General features: G+C 40.2%; 1 protein-coding gene across 2 annotated transcripts in view; it reads left to right on the top strand.

Annotated features, from left to right (window-relative positions):
• The window catches only part of LOC121331038 (FAS-associated factor 1-like), an 88,231-nt gene that overhangs the window by 66,043 nt on the left and 1,359 nt on the right, over positions 1-20,829 (top strand). The window contains exons 14-18 of one of the 2 annotated variants that reach the window (XM_041278149.1): positions 2,022-2,158; positions 2,932-3,020; positions 10,635-10,715; positions 11,399-11,476; positions 14,393-14,608. In XM_041278149.1, the coding sequence (XP_041134083.1) occupies positions 2,022-2,158; positions 2,932-3,020; positions 10,635-10,715; positions 11,399-11,476; positions 14,393-14,608 (601 nt within the window). Of the gene's footprint in view, positions 1-2,021; positions 2,159-2,931; positions 3,021-10,634; positions 10,716-11,389; positions 11,477-14,392; positions 14,609-20,829 lie in introns of both variants that reach the window. The other variant, XM_041278148.1, reaches the window with a different exon arrangement.

Genomic DNA, 20,829 nt, shown 5'->3' with positions numbered 1-20,829 from the left:
AAAAGGCCAGGTGTGGTACTTGATTTGTTAACATGGGCCATTTATTTCAAGCTCAGTAGAATTGCTTGTTGAGCTATGGTACTTTTATGTTCAGGTGCCAGCAATGCAATCAGTCATATACTAAATATACAGGACTGAAGTGTTAAATCTCACTTGAGGCTTTAGATCTTTTATTCATTATGTGCTGGAAGAGATCAAAACAACCATGGAAGGGAAACCCTTCCACAAACCTGTGCAGAGAGCTTGAATTGCTCAGATCACTGGAACCTCAGCGCTGTAGTAACACAATACAAAAAAAAAACTGCAAAAAAAAAGATAAAACAATGATGTAGCCATTCTGCCATTCTTAATGATGTAGCCTTTCTGCTTGGTTTCCCTTCTGTTTTTAACTTGCATAATTAATGTTGGATAAAGCTAGCCTTTCTGCCAGTTTCCAAACTCTCTGTGACCTGTAGTACTCATCCTATCTCATCTCCTTTTTCTTTTAAACAGAGCTTATTAAACTGGATCTTATTAAAATAATTTATATTGCCATTCAACCCTTTGCAATTCATTAATATTATGACATTTACCACCGGCTCTGTAGGGCTGCTGCAGTTGGCTCCCTTTTTCCTTTAGCGAAATGCTAATTTAAATTTCAGCCTTGTAATGGAATAAAAATTCCTTGGCTTTTTTTTTAAACTCATCAATTTGAAAAAGTCTTGCGAGGAATACTAATTTGGAAGGTGCTTGGATTTAGAAGACTTTGCTTTGAATGAAAAGCAAATTATTTGAAGCCCTGAATTTCAGCCATTATGCAGTTACTGGAAGAGGTCAGAAGGTCTTGCAATTCACTTTCACTGGTGTTAAAAGTTTAAGCTGAATTATTATTATTATGACTATTTGGTTTAAATCTTTAAAATATGCCTTTAGTTAAATTAAGTATTTTTATTGTTCATTTAAAATTTCCAAAAATGTCATTGAGACAATTCAGTAGGTTAACGAATTTTGTGGCAATACGTAATAATTAGAAAAGGCCAATGCACCTGTGAATGACCCTCATACACCCCAATGTCTGTTGTCAGGTCAAGAGAGCTGAATATACATTGATTTGGAACCACGAAATGACTTGTTCTGGTATATTTTAGCATGGAAGAATTTCTTGTTTTGAGAGAATTGTGAACTAAAAAATAATAACTCATAGAAAATAATGCTTTTTCCTCATCAGTTCAATTTAGTTTAAAGACATTTGTCACGCAGAAAAAATGGTACTGCCACATGTTTACTTTTTTGTATTAAAACTGACTGTGCTGGAATCAGTTGGCATCATTAATCTCTGTCTGCAGTCAGTTTTAAGTTGCTGTTGCAGAAGAGAGATCATTTTTGAAAATACTGTGCGAAAGTGCACAAAGAGACAGGCCAGATGTGAAACCCTCTTTTGTTGTGTTCATTTATAAAGACAAAATACAATACCTTTTATCCCATGCAAGCCCAGGATATTTCTGAAGTTAAACTAGAAGAAACAAAAGTCAATGTACAAAAACACTACAAGAAGAGCAGTTACTAATAACACTAATGAAGGCATGGCCAAAACATTTATTCTATTAAAAAAAAAAAAAAAAAAAATACACTTGTGTAAAATAAATCTGAATATACATTTTGTTCTGCGTCTCTAACTACATTACATTAACCACATAAGCCTTGCTCATCTGGCTAATGGGCTGAACGAACCAATGATGTGTCTGGGAAATGTACCAATACTCACATTTCTAGTTTCTTTTAGGGGGAACCCTTTTGCCAGCAAGGCTATGTTTAGTATAAGTGTTTCTGTCATGGAGAACAACAGTTGTGAGAGGAACCTCTGTCCAACAGGAAGATCATTTATTTCATGCAGGGTGTCCCTAGCACATGTCAGATATATTTTAGACATTGTAGTGGACTTGGCTGACATCAAACCAGTGGTCCTAGTGTTACAATGATTTAAATTAATTTAACCTTTCTGTTGTGTATGGGTTCGTAAACATGTCTCATTCCCTCCTAAGGTTACTCACGATGTGCACGAGGCACTTCGGCAGCGTGGTGGCACAGACCATCCGAACTTACAAAACCGATCAGTTCCCCCTCTTACTAATCGTCATGGGAAAAAGGTCGTCGAACGAAGTCTTAAACGTGATTCAAGGTAAGAATGTGCTGTGTTTCCATAAATAATACTGTAGCAATCATAGGAACAGGAGCCTGACCCCAAGCTGCGCTGGTGACAGTGTGTCTTATTGGGGTTTGGTAACAGTGTGTCTTATTGGGGTTTGGTGACAGTGTGTCTTATTGGGGTTTGGTGACAGTGTATCTTATTGGGGTTTATTGACAGTGTGTCTTATTGGGGTTTGGTGACAGTGTGTCTTATTAAGTCAATCTATGAAAAGTGTATGTGTAGAGTCTAAGGCCTGGGAAGCAGTTTTAGAAAGCAGTAGTGACCTCTGGAAGTTGACCTGGCAGCTGTAAGGGAGGAAAAATTTATTTTGCCAGTACAGAGCAAATTTAATACTCAATTTCTCAGCACTGGGTATTTTTAATGTTCCTAAATACGGATAGGCCACTGCTAATTTCTTATTTAGATCTGGGAGAGTGTGGCTATGGAACCAATGTCTTTCATCTCTTGCATGTAGTAAAAAAATTAAACAAATGCACTGCTAACTCCAGCAGTGAAATAAATAAATTATTGATGCAGATATATTAGCAAAGCCAATCTAAATATTATAAATAAAATATTATTGTTAAGTTACATAGGGATTCATGAATAGAATTTTTAAAAAGCTTAAATGCTCATAATATTTAAGAAAAAAAAATCTAATTAGATATTGGCATTATAGTCTGTGATTTCTGTGCCCTTCTCTCAGCTAATAACATCGCTGTGATTGGTTCTTAATTTTTTTTTAATAACTTGTGTGTTGCTAGGGAACACGACGGTGGATGAGCTGATGATGAGGCTCATGGCAGCCATGGACATCTTCACTGCTCAACAGCAAGAGGACATTAGAGATGAGGTAAACAGTCATAAGTGTTCAATGGGTGGCTGTATTGCTTGTTAAACATGAACCAAAGAGGCACATGCAACTTTGAGATTCTCCATGCAAATGTAGTGGCATGGAGGAAAGGGCTCAGTTGACAGTGATTTCAAATGAACACGCCCAAACTGTGGCTTACCGTTTACACATTGTACAGAAAAAATATTCCTTTCCCATAAATCAAACCCACCAAGCACTTCTGTGATAAAGTGATCATGCCTTCCAGTCCAGGGCAGGCTTGAGGCATAGTGACTGAACTGCTCCCGCCCTCCTTCATCCCCCCGAAGAGAAAGGGTGCTCCGTCCAGTCCAGGGCAGGCTTGAGGCGTAGGGACTGAACTGCTCCCTGCCTCCCTCATCCCCCGAAGAGAAAGGGTGCTCCGTCCAGTCCAGGGCAGGCTTGAGGCATAGTGGGCTTTAGTACCTTTTTTTTTTTTTTTTTTTTTTTTTTTTAATACTTTGTAATGTATTCATCTCTTGGAGAAAGGTGCCTGTTTAAAATTCATGAAACTGTTGTAGACAGTTGTTAAATGAGCAAACTTTATTTTGTGCATATAAACAGACTTTGAAAAAGAATGAAAATAACTCGTTATAACCATATACAGATTGTGATTCACTCAATAACCTGGTTCTTAGCAAGTTTTATTTCAGTTGTACAAGTAGTTCTCTAGATATATATGAAATATGTATGTACAACCGCCTCCTTTACATCCCCATCACCAGGATTATACCTCCCCAAACCATGGTCATGACTCGATAGAGCTTTAACACTTGACCGTTCAAATGCCAACGTAAAAAGAACAACATGCTCCTTGTGAGCTTCTCCAATGCCCTTGTGTGACCACACTTACAATGATGTGCTCCTTTGGAAGTTCAGAGGAGACAGGTTGAGGACTGAGGGCAGTCCAATGCTTTCTTTTTCACATAGAGAATGGTAAGTGTATGGAACGGGTTTCTGCTGATTCCCTGGGGTCCTTCAAGAGTTGTCTGGATGTAGTCCTGGGATCAGTTGGCTATTTAAAAGCAGCTGAGCAATGATAGGCTGAACAGCCTCCTCGCTTTCGTAACTCATGTTCTCACATACTTTGCCTGTGTGCCCTAACACTGCCCTGGGGAGCTGCTGAGGTAGTAAGTTCACACTACATGCTGGCCCTGTTATGACATCTCTGAGACTGTAGACAAAGGTGTCCGTAACTGTCCCCTTGGAGCACAAAAAAAAAAACAGCAACGCCTTGTGAGATCCATTATGCACAACATGTTTGTACGAACCTCCACCAGCATTCCTTTTTTTATTTAAGAATACTTTTTCTGAGAGAGAAAAAAAAGTATTCTTCTCAAAAGGTTATTGTACTTAAACAAGGAGAGACAACTGCTTTCCTTTGTCGAGGAAAGGAGCGTGACTTAGGTCCTGGAATTGCCAGGCTCTGACAATGGGAGCCGGATCCAGATTCCGGTTTCTTTTCTCTAAAGCGTCCTTTAAGTCAACAGAAACCATGAGGTCTAACAAATGGATACCTCCTGCTTGATAATACAAATCGAGACTGTATATCTTTCATGTAAATACAGGAATCCTGCAGATTAGTGCATTGAAAAGGTAGGCTTCCTGTCAGAGAGGAGTGAAAACAGCAAAGAGGAATAATAATAATAAAATAACTTTTTTTTTTCGTGGAAGACATTTAACCCTTTGTTTCTTTTTATTGTAACAATTGGAACAAATGAAAAATTGGTTGACTGCTTCTTCATCCCTTAGATCCAATTCTACCTTTCTATTGCCTATACAGTATTTCAGTTACCACATTTATTTGCTTTCTTTCCCTCCCTTGTCTAGGTGACCAACTGTACCTAGCAACAAAATTAGCATAGGCACATCCCAGTTTTAATGGGGACCATAAAATATTTTTATAAGTTTCATCGTATCAGATACGCAGTTTTCTTGACAGCCTCCATACATTGCAGTATTCAGGTAGACTCGATGACTTGGGATAAAGAAGGTTGTTAGCAAGTTTCATTACATACTTCCCCATATTCTGATACTAGCAATATTAAAGACTGTGCTTGTCACGTTTCATCACAATCGGATAATTGCTTCCCTAGATAAACTATGACATGCATACTGCTACCTCCACTGTATCTGCATCCCTGGGCATATGCAGCTCCAGTGGGGATAAGAAGTCAAATAAAAGACAAGGATCTTCCACCAGAATTGTAGCTGCTCCTCCCACCCAACCCTGCCCAGTCCCCCCCTACCTTCCCCATGTTTGTGCCCGAAGGTGCACAATGCATTACAGTAACTCTCTGTGACAGGCAGGGGCAGGGTGGGGTTGCGCTCTGGCAGCGGATATGTCAGTAATGCACTCCTTTCTCTCAGCTGTCAGCTCGGATCACAGTAATGATACAGAATATTCTCTCTACACAGCTGCCCGCGTTCAGACACGTGCTCTCCCAAACCTCATCTGTTTGCACCCCTCTGGCTACGGTGACCCTGACAAAAACAAACCCTCTTTTGGTTGTCTGGGAAGTTTTGCTGTATTTAGTTTTTAATTCATACTGCGTGGCACCAGTTCAGCCCTTCCTTTTTTCGCTTAACGTTCCTCTGTGTTTTACTTCTTGAGGCTGTGTTTGCTAAGGTGCCAGTGATAATCTAGTGTGGTAATATTGTAAAACAAAAAAAAAACAAAAAAAAAAAGGTTGCCTATACTGGTGTTACCTGGTCAAGGATGGCTATAAGACTTTCTTGAAGAATAAGATGGGAATTTGGCCTACCAGTGACGGCCAAAAATGAAAATATTTACTATGGAAGTTGTTTAACTTTTTATTGTAACTAACTTAGAGTATATATACAGAAATGCACTTTGCTATTGGCACATTCTTATTTGTCCAGTTGTCCAATTGTGTTAATTTTAAAGTTCTTTTCCATCTGCATTTATTTTATTATTTTTTTTAATGCGAGTGCCGTTTTAAACAATATCATAGTGGAGAAAAAGCTGCAGTGTGGAGTGGATTTGAGGTAATCTATTACAAAGTGCATTTCATTTCAGTCCCAGAACTTTGCAGTCATTATAAAGCATTTTGAAACAAGTGTCTTCCCTCGCACCTCCACAGTAGAGAGATGAGCTAAAGGACACATTTACCGTCCAGCCGTGAGACTCTGCCTGACTTGATGTGAGGTGATGTCTGAGTGATCTGACTGGTAATGTGACAGGCGGGTTTGTAAACCTTTTGAGTCAAATAAAATCATGAACAAAAAGGCAATAGAACTAGTCTTTTTCACAAGACTGGTATAACCGCTTTCAGGCAGGTAGGTGGTTAGCAGCCCTCAGGGTTGGGTACATTTTAAGTGCTATTGTTTGTTTTCATTTTTGTGTTTTTATATATAAAAAATAGCTTTTCCATAGTAAATCAGGTCGCACTGGAAAAACTGCCACAAACACCAAATCAAGCCGTGGACCATATTTGGTAAACCACTTCCATGGGGAACTATTGGGATTTGGGTGAACGCAGCAATTGTCCTCTTGTATGATAGAGTACAGTTGGCAAGCCAGGTTTAGTGCAATTTCAGTATTACAGCCTAACATAAAACATGACTTTCAATAGCAGACAAGACTGCTGCAGCCCAAACAACCATTGGATTAAGCAAACTGAATTATCAACAAGGTCTGCCTTTTTTCTAGTAAAAGTTGACAGACGCTGGATGTTTGACTCCCATTTCATAGCAGTTTGAGCCATTCCAGCTTTTAGTTGTAAGCTTATTAGACGTGTGTACAGGTAACGACCAATTAAAGATCACTGGAAAACCTGATCTGGCTCAAAGTGCTCTACAATGGGAGTCTTCAGTTATTCCCAGGCATATTATGAAAAGATGTACCACAGTCAAGATTTTGTGAGAATGATGCAGAGTGCCACATGCCCTGATTCTGTCAAACTTGGCGACTGTGAAATATTTAGAGTGCATTTTGTTGTTCAGGGTTTAGAATGAATCCTATTAATGCTGATAATGAGCAGAAAATGACATTTATACTCGCTGATATGAGCAGATTAGGAGAGATTAACATAGATCCCTTGACGTAAGCATAAAAAGGGTAGCTCAGATAGCATGTACTGGCGGTTTAAGCTATAGAGTAAATGTTTTGTTTTGTGCGACTGTAGGTAATCTCACTCCTATGACAGACCCTTCTGGGAATGGAAGTGACTCAGGTTAATGTTGAGAGGCCAGGGATTGAGAGTGTGGAGAAATTAACTTTTGTTCTGTGCAATAGATAGAATTAATTCAAGAGAATAGAAGTGCCTTAGAGTTGTGTGATTGTCAGTGTATACAGCAGGACCTCCGTTACAAACACATATGAACTTGACCTGTCAACCAAACTAATACAAGTTTCAGAATTACAGACATTTCAGACTTCTGCACACCTACCTTTCCTGATGCCTCCTGTGTACATACGTTGCTGTTTCAAAGGTCTTTGTAACCCTTTCCCTCAAAGAATAAACAGTATACAGTATTAAAGAAAAGCGAAGAAAAAACAAAAGTTGACCTAAAGGATCAGAAGTTTTTTTTTAAAGCATCAGCTTAACCTCTGTTAAGCAAAACAAGCAATGGACCAAAATATCTTCAACATAATGTTGCTAGTGCCATAATATAATCGGTAAAAATGAATTTGAAAAAAAACCTGGTTGCCACTCCTTTGGTCTGCGAATAAAGGCAATGTCAATGTTCACCCCATTGCCCTCCCTTGATAGCCTGATCAGTGACACACGTCTCTACAATCTAGACTAAACACATGTTTGCGGACAGTTTCGTGTGAACTAGGTCTTTTGGAACAAATAGAGACTGATCAGCAAAGCTGCAAGTCATGCAAGTTCTGCTCTGCTCACCCTTGTCTAGTGATTTTTGTATTTTGCGGACACACCTGAATCACATTCCCAGAGTAATGAGCGCGTGTGAACCCCAGGCGTGATTCACTGAGATCCACACCTGAGCACAACCATGCAGAAGGGAGACTGAGATAAAAGGTAACAGAGGCAGAGGTTCAGAAAACTTAATAACCTGGGTAGTGTAGTAAGCTTGACAGTGGTGTGTGTGTGTGTGATGGATACATACTGTGGCTGGATTGGTTGCAGGAGTTACTAATTTGTATAGTGGAGGTTATCACAGATATACATATGTGACCTGGTCTGCCAGCATAGGGAGAAGGGATTCTGTTTGCCCTGCTGTCAGTCCTGTTTTTAGCGTTACCTTGCTCATCTATAATAATCAGGTGCAAAGTGGTCATGACCATGCTAAACCTCTTCATTGAAGATATATTAAACGATGGATAACTCCTGTGATGGTTCGGTTGGTTCTGAGCACACTTAACAATAACCTTATTGCTCATTTTAGCAACACTTCTCGAATTACTTTAGCCTTTAATTGTGTAGGTTATGGTGACAGTAACATACACTCTGAAAAGTGTTTTCAAATGGGGCAAGTGCTTTTTAAAGGTGCTAGTACTGCCCCTGTGGGAAGTAAACAAACATGTTTGTAAAGCCAGTTGATGTCAAGTACACATTCGAGGGACACACAACACTGTTCATAACCTCCAAATTGAAAGAGTGAGCACGTCTTTGAGTGTTAGCCTGCAGTATTTCCTCAGCCTGCTGTTCCAGTGCTGGACAGCAGACCATTATGATGGGATTATAGTTGGTGGGGGTGTGTTGAAAACTGCTTCCAGTGGCTTGCAGTCTATGTAAACACTGACATTTAGTGGCAGAGTTTGCTACAAAGACACTTTTGTACACATTTACTAGCACTGGGGTTGCAGTGTTCCTTGGCAGGGGGGTGCTTGGTTGCTACTGTAAACACAACATAACTAACCAGTAACAGTACCAGTACCAAACACTTTACCAAATAGTGCAGAATGCATACGTGGGTTACTATATATTTTCCATAGTAACCATGACCCGATCTGCACTGTCAGGAGTTATAAGCCAGTTTTACAGTTGACGTTTAGGAGAGGTCAAAGGTCATGGGCAGTGATATTCTTTGACAGAGCATGCATGGGTTACTGTGTGTTCCATAGTAACCATGGCCCGATCTGCACTCCACAAGGAGTTATTAGCCAGTTTTGCAAGTTGATGATGTCATCCATCGTGGCTGCCATATTTTTTATTGTAGCAACTTCCCTTGAACCTGCTTTCATCTTTTTTCAATTGTTTTTTTTATTTATATTTATTTTCTCTTTCACACTTTAACTGTTAGCTGTTATTGGTCTTCCCTAAGTGCAGACAATCTTTCCCTCCTATTTTTTTTTTTTTTTAATTAAGCTTTCGTTTTTTGTATTCAAACTGGATTCAGAATGGCTGGTAAAGGATTATTTTTCTGAAATGTACAGATTAGTTTGTTTAATCAATGCATTGCTTATACTAAAACACTTGCCAGCTTTGGTTTAGTGAAGAACCTACAGGTATTATCTAGAGCACTTTCTTGAAGGTTTATTATTGTAAATACTCACTATCGTCACAATAGTACAGTGTTTGTATTTAATGTTTGCTTTGCATCACCTTTTCTATGTGTGTGATAGTCCATCACATCTGCCTCAAAGCTGCCTTTAAGGATATTGCATTGCTAAATCAGAGTCTGTTTCAGTTTGACAAAAGTCAGAAACAAGAGGCACAAGGCATGTATCTTCTTGGTTACATTTTTATTTTCAGAGTCTGATCCCTTCACTCAAAGAAAGGTATTAATTTCTTCAAATTCTCTTCCTGATCTGCTTACCGTGGCATTACCTTTTCAATGTGGCTGCTTCCTGCCCCCTCTGCAGCCCTACACTTTATCAAAGACTGAAGCACAGGCAGTTTTTAAAAAACATTTAGTGGGGAAAAAAAACAAACAATGGAACCTGACCACACCATGGAAATGCTGTGGTTTCACTTCTTGGAAGGTTTTGTGCAATGGCTCTCATCCATAGCAAGCAGAAAACAGCGAAACGAATCTCTGTGCAAACAGCACCTTCGAGTATAAAAGGATTTCAGGTTCTCTATAGGGATCTTTGTGTAATGGATCTTAAGCTGGAATCATGTATGGTACTCTTTCATACCCTTATGAAAGCTTAATGTGGTTTTTGCTAATAAAATCATTTCATAAGTCTGACCTCTGGTGCAGTCGTGTTCGGCATCTAGATCTCAGTCGTGCAGTTTTGATAGAAACACAACTTTTAGCAAAAATGCTATTTAGTATTATACCAAGATAAAAACCTCACGGTTTAGAAGGCTTGCTTACAGGTAGTCTTGCACTTCCTGGAGGGTGACATCCCCACCCCTTCAACAGCTTCTTTAACCAACCAACTGTTTCATCTATTGACCTACTGGCTTGAAAATAAGGAAAGCAAACTGAGAACTTTCTTCAGCCTAGTATAGTACCAGGACCTGTGTAGCAAATGGAAGAGCTCGACATGTGTTTATTTTGATAGCTACAACCACTTTAAGTAAAAGAGACACAGATTGGCCCTCGTCTCCACCTTCTTAGTGAGGGACTTACAAGCTGGATTTGTTCACCATACAGACCATAGAAAGTTGTTTTTGTGAAACTGTGTTGAATACATTCATTCATTTTTCACAACAGGACGAACGAGAAGCACGAGAGCTGGTGAAGAGGGAACAGGATGAAGCCTATCGTGTGTCTTTGGAGGCAGACCGAGCCAAGGTTGGTTTTGAACACATGACAGTTATCGGGACACCCCATTACCCTTTAGATCGGTTCTGTGATTTCCTGGGTGGCCCAAGAGTTATAAAAAGGCTAGGTTATAAGAGCATGAGGCAGAGTTTTGTATCAGCTGCATGCTCATTGATTCTCACATTCAACAGATTCAAAATGGCAGCCAATGAAAACATTTTGAACGTTTAATGCAAAGTTAGTTTTTGCTGTGGCTCTGAAGGGGCTAATCCAGTGGGCAGGGAGATGAAATTAGACTTAATCTTAATCTTAATTTTAAGAAAAGAGTCTCTCACGTAATCAAAAAAGCAATCAAAACAATTCCAGTAGCTAAAGAAAGATGACTGGCTGGGCCCTGCTTTGTTTCATATGCTTTCTGCAAGCTTTGTTGTTCAGGGTTTCAGCTATGAACTTAAATAACTTTGATTTGGTGCAACAAGTGACATCCAGATTTTCATACCTCAATGTTTTAATAATAATAATAATAATAATAATGCATGCATGCAGCTGGTTACGGGGAACCAATTTCCTTGAGGTTTCCTAGCATTGGGGAAATTTGTATGGGTCCCAGCAATTTATATACCTGGGTCTACAAAAGGTTGCACAAACAATCTGGTAGCAAGATTCCCAGAATGGGAAGTGGTGAACTTGTCTTTTCTGTGTTGATGGTACAGAGGGAAGCCCAGGAGAGGGAGATGGCAGAGCAGGTTCGTCTGGAACAGATTCGGAAAGAGCAGGAGGATGAGCGAGAGGTGAGAAAAGGGGCACCACAACAGCAGTGCCTTTCTATTGGGGGTCAAGGTGCTTGCAGGGGGCTAATGAAAAGAACAATGGGTTCGAGAAGAGTAGATCCAGTATTACTGGACAGCTATAACTTGAAACACTGGTAATGCTCATAGACTATATATACATATATACATTACAATTATCATATTACATCTTTAGTTACACTTAAGTCTTGTAAATCCCCTTTTCAAACAGCAGCAGTGCCCCTTATTGGAGGGTAGGTAACTACTCAGTCTATTGGTACCAATATGTCCTGTCTTGCTGTTGGGTGTGCTGCCTTTTTGTTTCTTTGGCCATCCCTTTTGAGTAACAAAAGCTTCCGTGAAACATTGTAGATGTATAATACCACACTATTCTTCAGTGGAAATCCCTTGTGTAAGTTTACCTAGCAATGCACCATTTTGACTAGCTTAGTGCAAGCAAACAATATTTCCAAAGCTACTTTAGCAGGAGACCAGTGGAGCTGGAAGTGCTTCACTTCACTGGTTGCCTGACGTCTTGGTTTTCTGTTCAACAAGTAAACTGTATTTATTTGATGTTTGACATCAACTGGACAGATAGACACCCTTGAAATTGTGTGTGCTTCTTGTACTGTTTTAGACAACGTGTTGCTTTTTTTCCCAGTTAAGTGAGATCAGCACAGGGTTACCTAACCAGGCTAATGCACGTTGTGCTTAACACAAGGGAATGGGCAGCAACACGTGAGGTGTAGTGCAGCTTGTAGATTTTAAAACATTTACATAGCTAACCATTTATAGGAAATTGAATCTTTTAAGAGACTGTAGCTAACGAAATAATTCAATGCAAAGTACCTATTTTGCACACTCTGCAGGTGAAGTGACCAGGAAAGTACACCACTACCTCAATGCATGATTTCTTTAACCTTGTATAGTAAACTAATATTATAAATTCAACACAAAACTACATATGTAGAAATACAGGTAAAGATATATTGGTACAGCTGTAACAGTACTATTCATTATGGCTGGCACAGGCTGCCAGAGAATACCTCTCTCCTAACAATTATATTCTATTATCTCTGCTCAATACAGGTTACCCACTTCCACCCCCACCCCGCAAGCAGCGCTATAGAAACCTGTTTCCAATTAAAAAAAGCCAAGTGTTTATTTTAATACAATACTTACAACAATGCATTTAAAAAATAAAATAAAAATAATAATTATAAGGCATGCAACCAAAGATGTTTGCTCAGCCCGGAATAAAAGGCAGCCCAGACAATAGCTGTTTACCAGCATGTGAGACAACCCAATGGCTAAGCTATTGTTCTTCAACGCGCACCAGTTTGGCTCAGGCACTAGCTATTCACATCTTCAGGTGGCTTCGTGTTCAGAGCTGCCTTTGTCTGCAGCACCGTCTCTGTTGTTGTTTCTCATTGTGGGCCTGGGATTATTTATAATGTTTTTTGCTTGCCCGTGTTAGGGAATATCCTTTTGAGGCATTCTTTAAACTCTGAGCCCAAGAGAATAGGTCCCGGGGACCGCTGGGTCAGGCTCACAAAGCCAGAGGTTGCTAATGAGCTACTGTTGTGCATTTGTTATGAAATATAATTGCATTAGGTTGGTAAATAAAGCTGGCGTGTGTTGTTGCAGCAGCATATGGTAGTGATTGTCAAAACAGGGACTACAGGTGAGGGCTTTAAGCATCAAAAGAGCACTAATTCCTAGAGGGGTGGTTATTTTTGTTGTTTTCATTTTATTTATTTTGCCAGCAGACCCCGAGAGAACTTCCCTTCACCTCAGTAGACCCGCTGACTTACATGTTCTGCTTTTTTTTTTTTATTTAGTTTTTTTATGGGTGATAAAATGTTCACTGGGGCCTAGTTGAAGCCTCCAAACCTAGACTTCTAGAAGTAAAAGGCTGTCTAGCCACCTCACCACCCAGCCACATAGGTATTGATTATTATTATAAGATTTACATAGAGAAATTAGGTAAGCCAATAATTAATTAAACTTACTTTCTCCCTTGTTCATAGTTACTCTGTCTGCTTTTTGCTTGATGGCTTTTTAAAAATCTAGCCCATACCACTGTTCTCTACACCATAGTGGTGAGACTGGATTAAGGTAATTTTGAGATGGCCAGTTTGAGTGCTAGCTACCACACCCCCAGGATCTCTCTATGGACAAATCAGTTGTCTACAGGAGAAGAGAAAAGCAGTAGCAGTGGCACTGATCCTTGCTTATAACTACTGTGACAGAAAAGCGATTTATTGCTGATAAATACGCTTATCGAAGATCATTTTTCAGTAGAATAAATAAGGCAGTCCAAACAAATTAAGCCCTATGATCGATTTATTGATCCAACCCTAGATGAGTAGTACATCTTCTTTTATCCAGTACAGGCTTGGCCACAAATCTTCACGAATAAATAAAAAATGAAGGCTTTCCATTCACAAAGTTCAATCTGATGCGTGCAGGTTTGTGTTTTGTTAAATTATGTCAGTTTGAAAGGTTCGCAATTTTGTTTTGAATAATTAATGTTCTATTCAAATGGAGGCTGTACTGCAGGGCTTGGTGTTGCTGCTGATGCTGCACTGGCCATGTGCGGTGGCTTCTGCTTCTTTTCATTTCAACAGGGATCTTTCAACACGGCTCAGATTTGTCATTGCAATAATAGTAATAATTAAGCTAACAGTTTTATTCCTTAGCAGCACATGTTTTTTTCAGTAAGCATCAAGCTTACAGATTAGTACTGTACGTTAATTCCGTTTTACTCCATCTTACTTACTGTGGCAAAGTAAACCATTTCAAAAGTGTCAATCACAGTGGTGACTTGTTTGCATAAAACATGTTTACTGAACATCTTGGCCCTCCATTGTGGCATCCTTAGAAGTCAGCAAGTGACGGTCATGTTTGTCCCCTCAGGCTATCCGTCTGTCCCTGGAACAGGCCCTGCCCCCAGAGCCAGAGGAGGAGGGCAGTGAGCCAATCAGCAAGCTGCGAATCCGCATGCCGAGCGGGGAGTTCCTGGAGCGGCGCTTCCTGGGCAGCTGCAAGCTTCAGGTCCTCTTTGACTTCGTGGCGTCCAAAGGGTTCCCCAGGGAGGAGTTCAAACTGCTCACTACGTTCCCTCGCAGAAACGTGAGTACGAACATTCACCTCCGGCCCTCACTGGTTAAGGTACTGCGCTGCAGCTGTGAATGATTTATTTTAAATACCTAACATGACATCAGCCTCCAGAGGTAGCATGGCTGCCGCTTTGTATCTAGTGGAGTTTGAATGTGGATATGGGATGAACGTCTTCAGATTGTCACAAGTACATGACCTTTTGGTATTTCCCCCCGTTTCCTGGCTATACTGGGATATCAGGGGTTGAAACATGATGCTCAAAAGTAAGGGGCATGTTCCAGTCTTAATGAGGTGAACTTGTTCAAAAGCCATTTGGTTATTCATAATCTTGTAACTTCTGGAAGCTCATGAGGGTTTTGTTATGCTGTTTCTGATAGTGGATTTAATTTGAGTCAGTCAAATCTGTATGCCTGCTTGTTACTGTAGCCAACTCTTCTATTGTTGTGGCCAGCGTCTTCTAATGTGATTTTCAATTGATTAAAAAAACAAACTAGTTGTTTAAAGTAGTGCTGGCAGATTTCTCATGTCCAAGAAGATTGGTTTGACTAATAAGAGGTAAGAAAATATGTTTACCATTCTTTAGGAAATGCACTTACATTAAACCACACATCTGCATGACTATCTTCAGATCATAACATTATTAATATGAAAATATTAACGTATAGCGACTGCTTATGGAAAAGTGTTTTGCTCACAAACCTTCCCCCAGCAGCCTAGCAAGTCATGTTTCAGAGGGGGGGGGGTGATTGTTCTTAGCAACCAGTTAAATTAAAAGCTAAGGTAAGCTAATGAGCATTGTTTTTTCTTCTTAGTTGTATTTCTATACACACTGCACCTTATTGCGAATATTAATTAGAATCCCACCATGCATTGGTTACTTACGATACTGTCGAGGTGGCCCTGTGCTTCGTTGCACATCCAGCTTTTAACACAGTAATTAATGGGGTTGGTAAGTTGTGTGGCAGGTAGATAATGAGCATGCTTTTTAACTACCTGTTAATTAGACATGTGGATTATTCAATAAGGGAGAGCTTCCAGGCCTGCCCTGACAGCACATCCTGTGCGCCTCTTGGGAAGCTGAACACTTGTAGCTGCGTTGCAGAGCCTGGAAAAGTACTGCCTGTTATTTCCATTTCATTGAGAGGAATCGCAGGGAGTTTGGCAGGATGGCTTTGTGTGGCAGTGAAAACTAAAACAAAAGGGTGAGGTGGAATACAGTGCCCCACTTCTATCTATAACTTTTATATATAGTTACATACAGGAACATAATTTGAAACACCCTGTATTAGCCAGTGTTCTGAGCTGCACAGCATGCTATTCCAGTCTTTGATTCCCTGATATCAACTTAAAATAACTCGAAATCACTGTTAAGAGTTAGCAAAGACATTTGGTAAAATATTTAAAAGGCAGCGACAGTGTGTAGTGTTAATAAAGTCAAGGAAAGGAATCATCCGAGAAGTGCAAGTCCTTCAATACACAGACTGCTTACAGTGGCACTTGTGCAACCTGTTAGTTTTTACTGAGAGGCAAAGATGTAAATTAATAATAATACAGTTTATTATGCAAAAGGCTTTTTTTTTTATTTCTTAATTAAACTCCACGGGAAGCAAGTCAAGTGGCAGCAGTGTTTGTGTATCTCAACAGCACCCCATCTAATCCGTCTGCGCTGAGAACTAATTAAAATGAAAACAGAAAACTGCTAAATGGCATCCGAGGCTCTTATTTTGTGGAAGGATTAGCCTATATACGACTATTGCATTTGTAATTCTCAGGAATATCGTTTATACAGTATTTCTCCCTTCGTTTTAAAACTGAAGCTCATCTGCCTGGGATCAGCAGTACAAATTACTGAAGGCTTGTTTCTTTGGCTGCCTTGGGGAGCCCAGAAAAACAGCTGCAGCGCTCGCTTTGCTCTCTGGCCTGTCTGTTCCCTTTCTCCTTTCACTTGTTACTGACTTATTTAAAATTAGATGTTTATATCTGGGTCGTATGCCTGAGAAACAATTCCTTTTGGGTTAGAGTCTGAAAACCTGCAGCAGGCAAGGAGTCCTATTTTAATAAACCGATACATGTGTCTGTTTGAGTTTCTTTTGATTTTATTCAGATTACTCTTTGATAACATGTTCAAGAAGGGAATGTGCAAGTTTCCTGACCCACCAGAGCCAGTATCCAGCTCTGTATCCTTAAGAAAAAGCAATTCCAAGACAGTTTACAGGTGGTTTACATACAGTATTGACAATTTCAGCATTAGAGCTTTTATATACATATTCAGAAAATCCTATTCAAAGGAGTTACTTAAAAATGCCTTTGTTTGACTTCTTGTTCGTCTATTACATCTTATCTTCATCTACAATCTTAGAGCTGGAGAGCACGCTTTTTACTGAATGTGTTTGTCTGCAAGCATGTTCTGCTCTTTGCTTTCTAAAATAGTGTTGTGTACTAAAAGCTCAAGGATTTTTGTAATGTTCATGCTGCCAGACAGAGGGTAATGCTGAGTTCTGAACGTGCTGAGTACAGAAAGGCTGCACCTCCAAAGCGCCCCATGCTGTGCAGTTGTTAGCATGAACATGTCCGTCTTTTCACTGAGGTAGGATTGAAACCTGGGACTTTCTGCCTGGGGGCGAGTGTGTGATTGACTGAGCCACCAGCCCCCTCACACTGCCTGCCTCTTGCTTTGAAGTGGCCTGTTAACTCCCCTGCAAAATGTGCTCCTTTAGAATCCCTGGCAGCAGCTAATGATCTCCCACTGCTTTATTAATTGGCCAAACAAACACTGACAACAGAATGTTAAAACAGGCAAGTTATTTTGGTTTAATTAACGGGAAACTGGTTTCCCTGATTGAAGTTTGACAGTGCATGTTGTTTTTTTTGTTTGTTTTCTTATTTATTTTAATGGTTTTGTTTAATGCAGTTTTCTATTAGGACCTTGCATTTTGTTTAGGGTACCGTCCTACAGTAGCATTAAGCCATATTTATCGATCAGCAGTGGGATTTCCATCAGGTAACGACCAGATTAGTTGATTAGTGCCAGTTAGTCCAGTAACACCATTATTCTTCCATTCATTCACCCAGGGAGCCTTTTCATAACTTTAAAGTAAGGCACCTGAGCACCAAGAAAGCATACAAAGAAGAAATAAGCGCTGGTGTAGAGTTACAAAGTGCCAGCAGATAGAGCCCAGGGTGGGTATCGGGGGCCACCACAAGCTTTTATTCAAGTTGAATGGGAATATCTTCTACAAACTCGCCAGGCATTGATTTCCACAACCCTACGTTGATATTATCCATACCTGGATCATTTTACACGAACTGTGTGTAGTCAATCCAACATTGTACATTTATATATATATATAATATATATAGATATATATAGATATATATATATATATATATATAAATTCAAAGGTAGACAATTACAGTAGTACAGTAAAAAAAAAAAAAAAAAAAAAAACCTCTGAATAAACAAACCTGATACCTTGTCAAATTATCCTGCGCAGTAGAATGCGTGTTAGTTTTTTCAGACGTCATTTTGGCATTGGTTTCCTTTGCTAGAGATCCTTCGGATAGTCATTTTATAAAATGCATTTATTATGTTGGGGTTCTTTTGTAGTAATGGGGAGATTTGCTTGGCTACTTTTTAGGAACCATCTTGGTTGGGAACTTCTGTTTTGTGCTTTGTTTTTGTTCACCAGAACTAAACCGTTCTGGTCATTGTTTTTGTACTTGGAGGTATCTGAGGTCATTGAGTAGCCCACCATCAGGAGAAATGTGGAAAGAGGGGAGGAATTACTAGAGGATTCGCAGATTCCTCTGCTGTCTTCAGGAAATACCCCCTGATACAGCAGAGGTGTCACTTTGAAGTGCTTTCACTCTTCTACATGCAAGTGTAGTGCATGTGATAAGGAATCCAGAAATTGGGTCACGTGCGGTGAAATAATGACAAATGAAAGTTACAGTGAAAAGCTTTTGTGGTTATAACTTCTGGTCTCTCTCCCTCCTCCCTTGTTACACATATAAACAAGTGCACTGTTTGGAGATTATCCTGTGTCTAAATACAACTAGAATATGAATACAGATTATATTAGGTCCTGGACTTGGGAGACGGGTGTGTAACATCCACAACCTCATATCGTCTCCCCAGAGAGAGAAGGGGGTTGGGGGCAGGCAATGCTTTCCCCTTAATTAAGCAGGGAGGCAAACCATAAGGAGAAGAAATTGCCTCGGAGCTAATAAAGCAAAAGGGGGTGGAGACTGCAAAAAACAACAGCTTTGTTTGTTGACAGATGCTGTTCTGGTTATTGTCTGTTAATTGGGTAACAGTGTAAACATTTGCAAACTCTGGTGTTCCCCTGTGTAATTGGGGACACCACCCTCTCTGCAAGGGGGCAGTCGGGCACACCTCCTGCTGCAGGATCCCTCGCTGCCAACCCACCCACACGCCCATGCCAGGCTGGCTGACTACTTCTGATGCTGCTCGGGGTCTCCGAGTAACTGACACCGGGCTTCAGTAACCAGCTGTAAAAAGGGAGTCTGGATAAAGGGCATTCATTTGTCAAATTGGTGGTTGAAGCTTGTATGTGTGTGTGTGTGTGTGTCTGTTTGATGAACATTGCAAACTGTTTATTAGCTTACTGTCATCAGCTGCTATGCACACATGTTCATGGCACCCCCTCCCCCTTACACACACACACATATGAGAAAGAGTGGCATCAGCACCCTCATTAGGTATACAGACAGAATGCGGATTTGTGGAAAGAAAGAAGTCTGCCCCCCCCTTCTTTACTAGTCTGCTTGAGGAAGGTCTCAGAGTACCGTTATTAACTGCAGTACTTGTGGCAGGCCAACTTTAGCAGAAGGTTTGTTTTTCTTTTTGCTGCTGTTGGTTTTCTTTCTTTCTCCTCGGCTCACACAACACAATAGATGCTCAATTAGTACATGGCAGCAGGCACCAGCCTAACCCACATGAAGCTGTGTGTGCTGCTCTCAACCTAACAGGTTTTCATAGCAAGGTATCACAACTGTAAACAATTACTGCAGCTTCCAATGGGAGCTCAGCTTGGCATGCCGCGGTGCTGAACTGAGGGGCCAGGATTAGAAAGCACTTTGCTGTGCTATGGCATCACCCCTGACGACCTTGCTGTGCCAACCTGAAACATGCTAGAAAGGCAGACACAACCCTATTGAAAGCTGTTGGATCTTAAAGTTCTGCTGTGCTGATGATTATTTTAGATCAGTCGGTTCATTCAGCTTGAACGTTTTCACAAAACAGCCGGGGGTGTCATTTGATTGAAAGGTGGATGGCAAAAAGAACTTGGAGTGCCAGCCTGTTGGTTTTTATTCATGATAATAAACTTCACCGCTTACCCACTTCTCTCTGATGAGTGTTTCAACTAGTGGATCTCCTTCTAGCGGCTGATGAGTTATTAATACTAACATCCGCTAGACACATACTGCCATCTTGATTAGGGAGTCGAATGGCAAGTCTTTAAACAGTAAGGCTATTAGTTCACATCCAGCCTTGTCTTTCCATTCAGTTCAATGGGCTGAGATGCCAAGCCACTATTACAAAATATTTCAACATTGGCGTGCACCCCCAACCCAAAATAATTCCTGATTCTCAATAAGTTGATCATATCGGTGAAAATGACCCCTGCTGGGACAGTATACCCCCCATGGTGCTAGGACTGGAGTGGAAATCGTAACTCAGTTAGGACACATCATTGGTCAACACTGCCGAAACAAATGGTTGCTAGGTTACAGAACACCACTGAAGCGCACATGTTCCCGGGTTGCAATGCTAACTTATTTATCCATACTGTTTTATATTTCATTAAATGTATGGCTGCTTGGTGTGTAAAGCTACACTCGAGCTGAACTTGTTAAGTGCATTAATGGGGATTGGGCACCAAAAAGTAACGCGGCTCAGTGGTTAAGTCAAGCTTTGGTAAAATAATGTGTTTCACATTCTGATACGGTAGATGAGACTTCAGCATACTTTTTAACAAAGCATTTCTGATTGGCTTTCAGGTTTAAAGTTTTAACATTCTGGATGCGGTATTGCTGCCAAAAGATCTTTACCTTGAGTGTTTTTGTGATGGAAGGAGTTGTTGTTCATTCTTTAAACTTAATTATATATTGGAAATGTTTGTGTCTTCAATTTATACATTTTTGGACATAATTCCACAAAGGAAGGTGGTGGCATTTTAGCAGTGTTGCTTTGCTGCTTGGGTAGTAAT

The sequence above is a fragment of the Polyodon spathula genome, chromosome 18 (genome assembly GCF_017654505.1).
Source record: "Polyodon spathula isolate WHYD16114869_AA chromosome 18, ASM1765450v1, whole genome shotgun sequence".
In the NCBI taxonomy this organism is placed as follows: domain Eukaryota; kingdom Metazoa; phylum Chordata; class Actinopteri; order Acipenseriformes; family Polyodontidae; genus Polyodon; species Polyodon spathula.
Note: the sequence above shows the minus strand (reverse complement) of the source record. Positions and strands in the feature narration are given on the sequence as shown.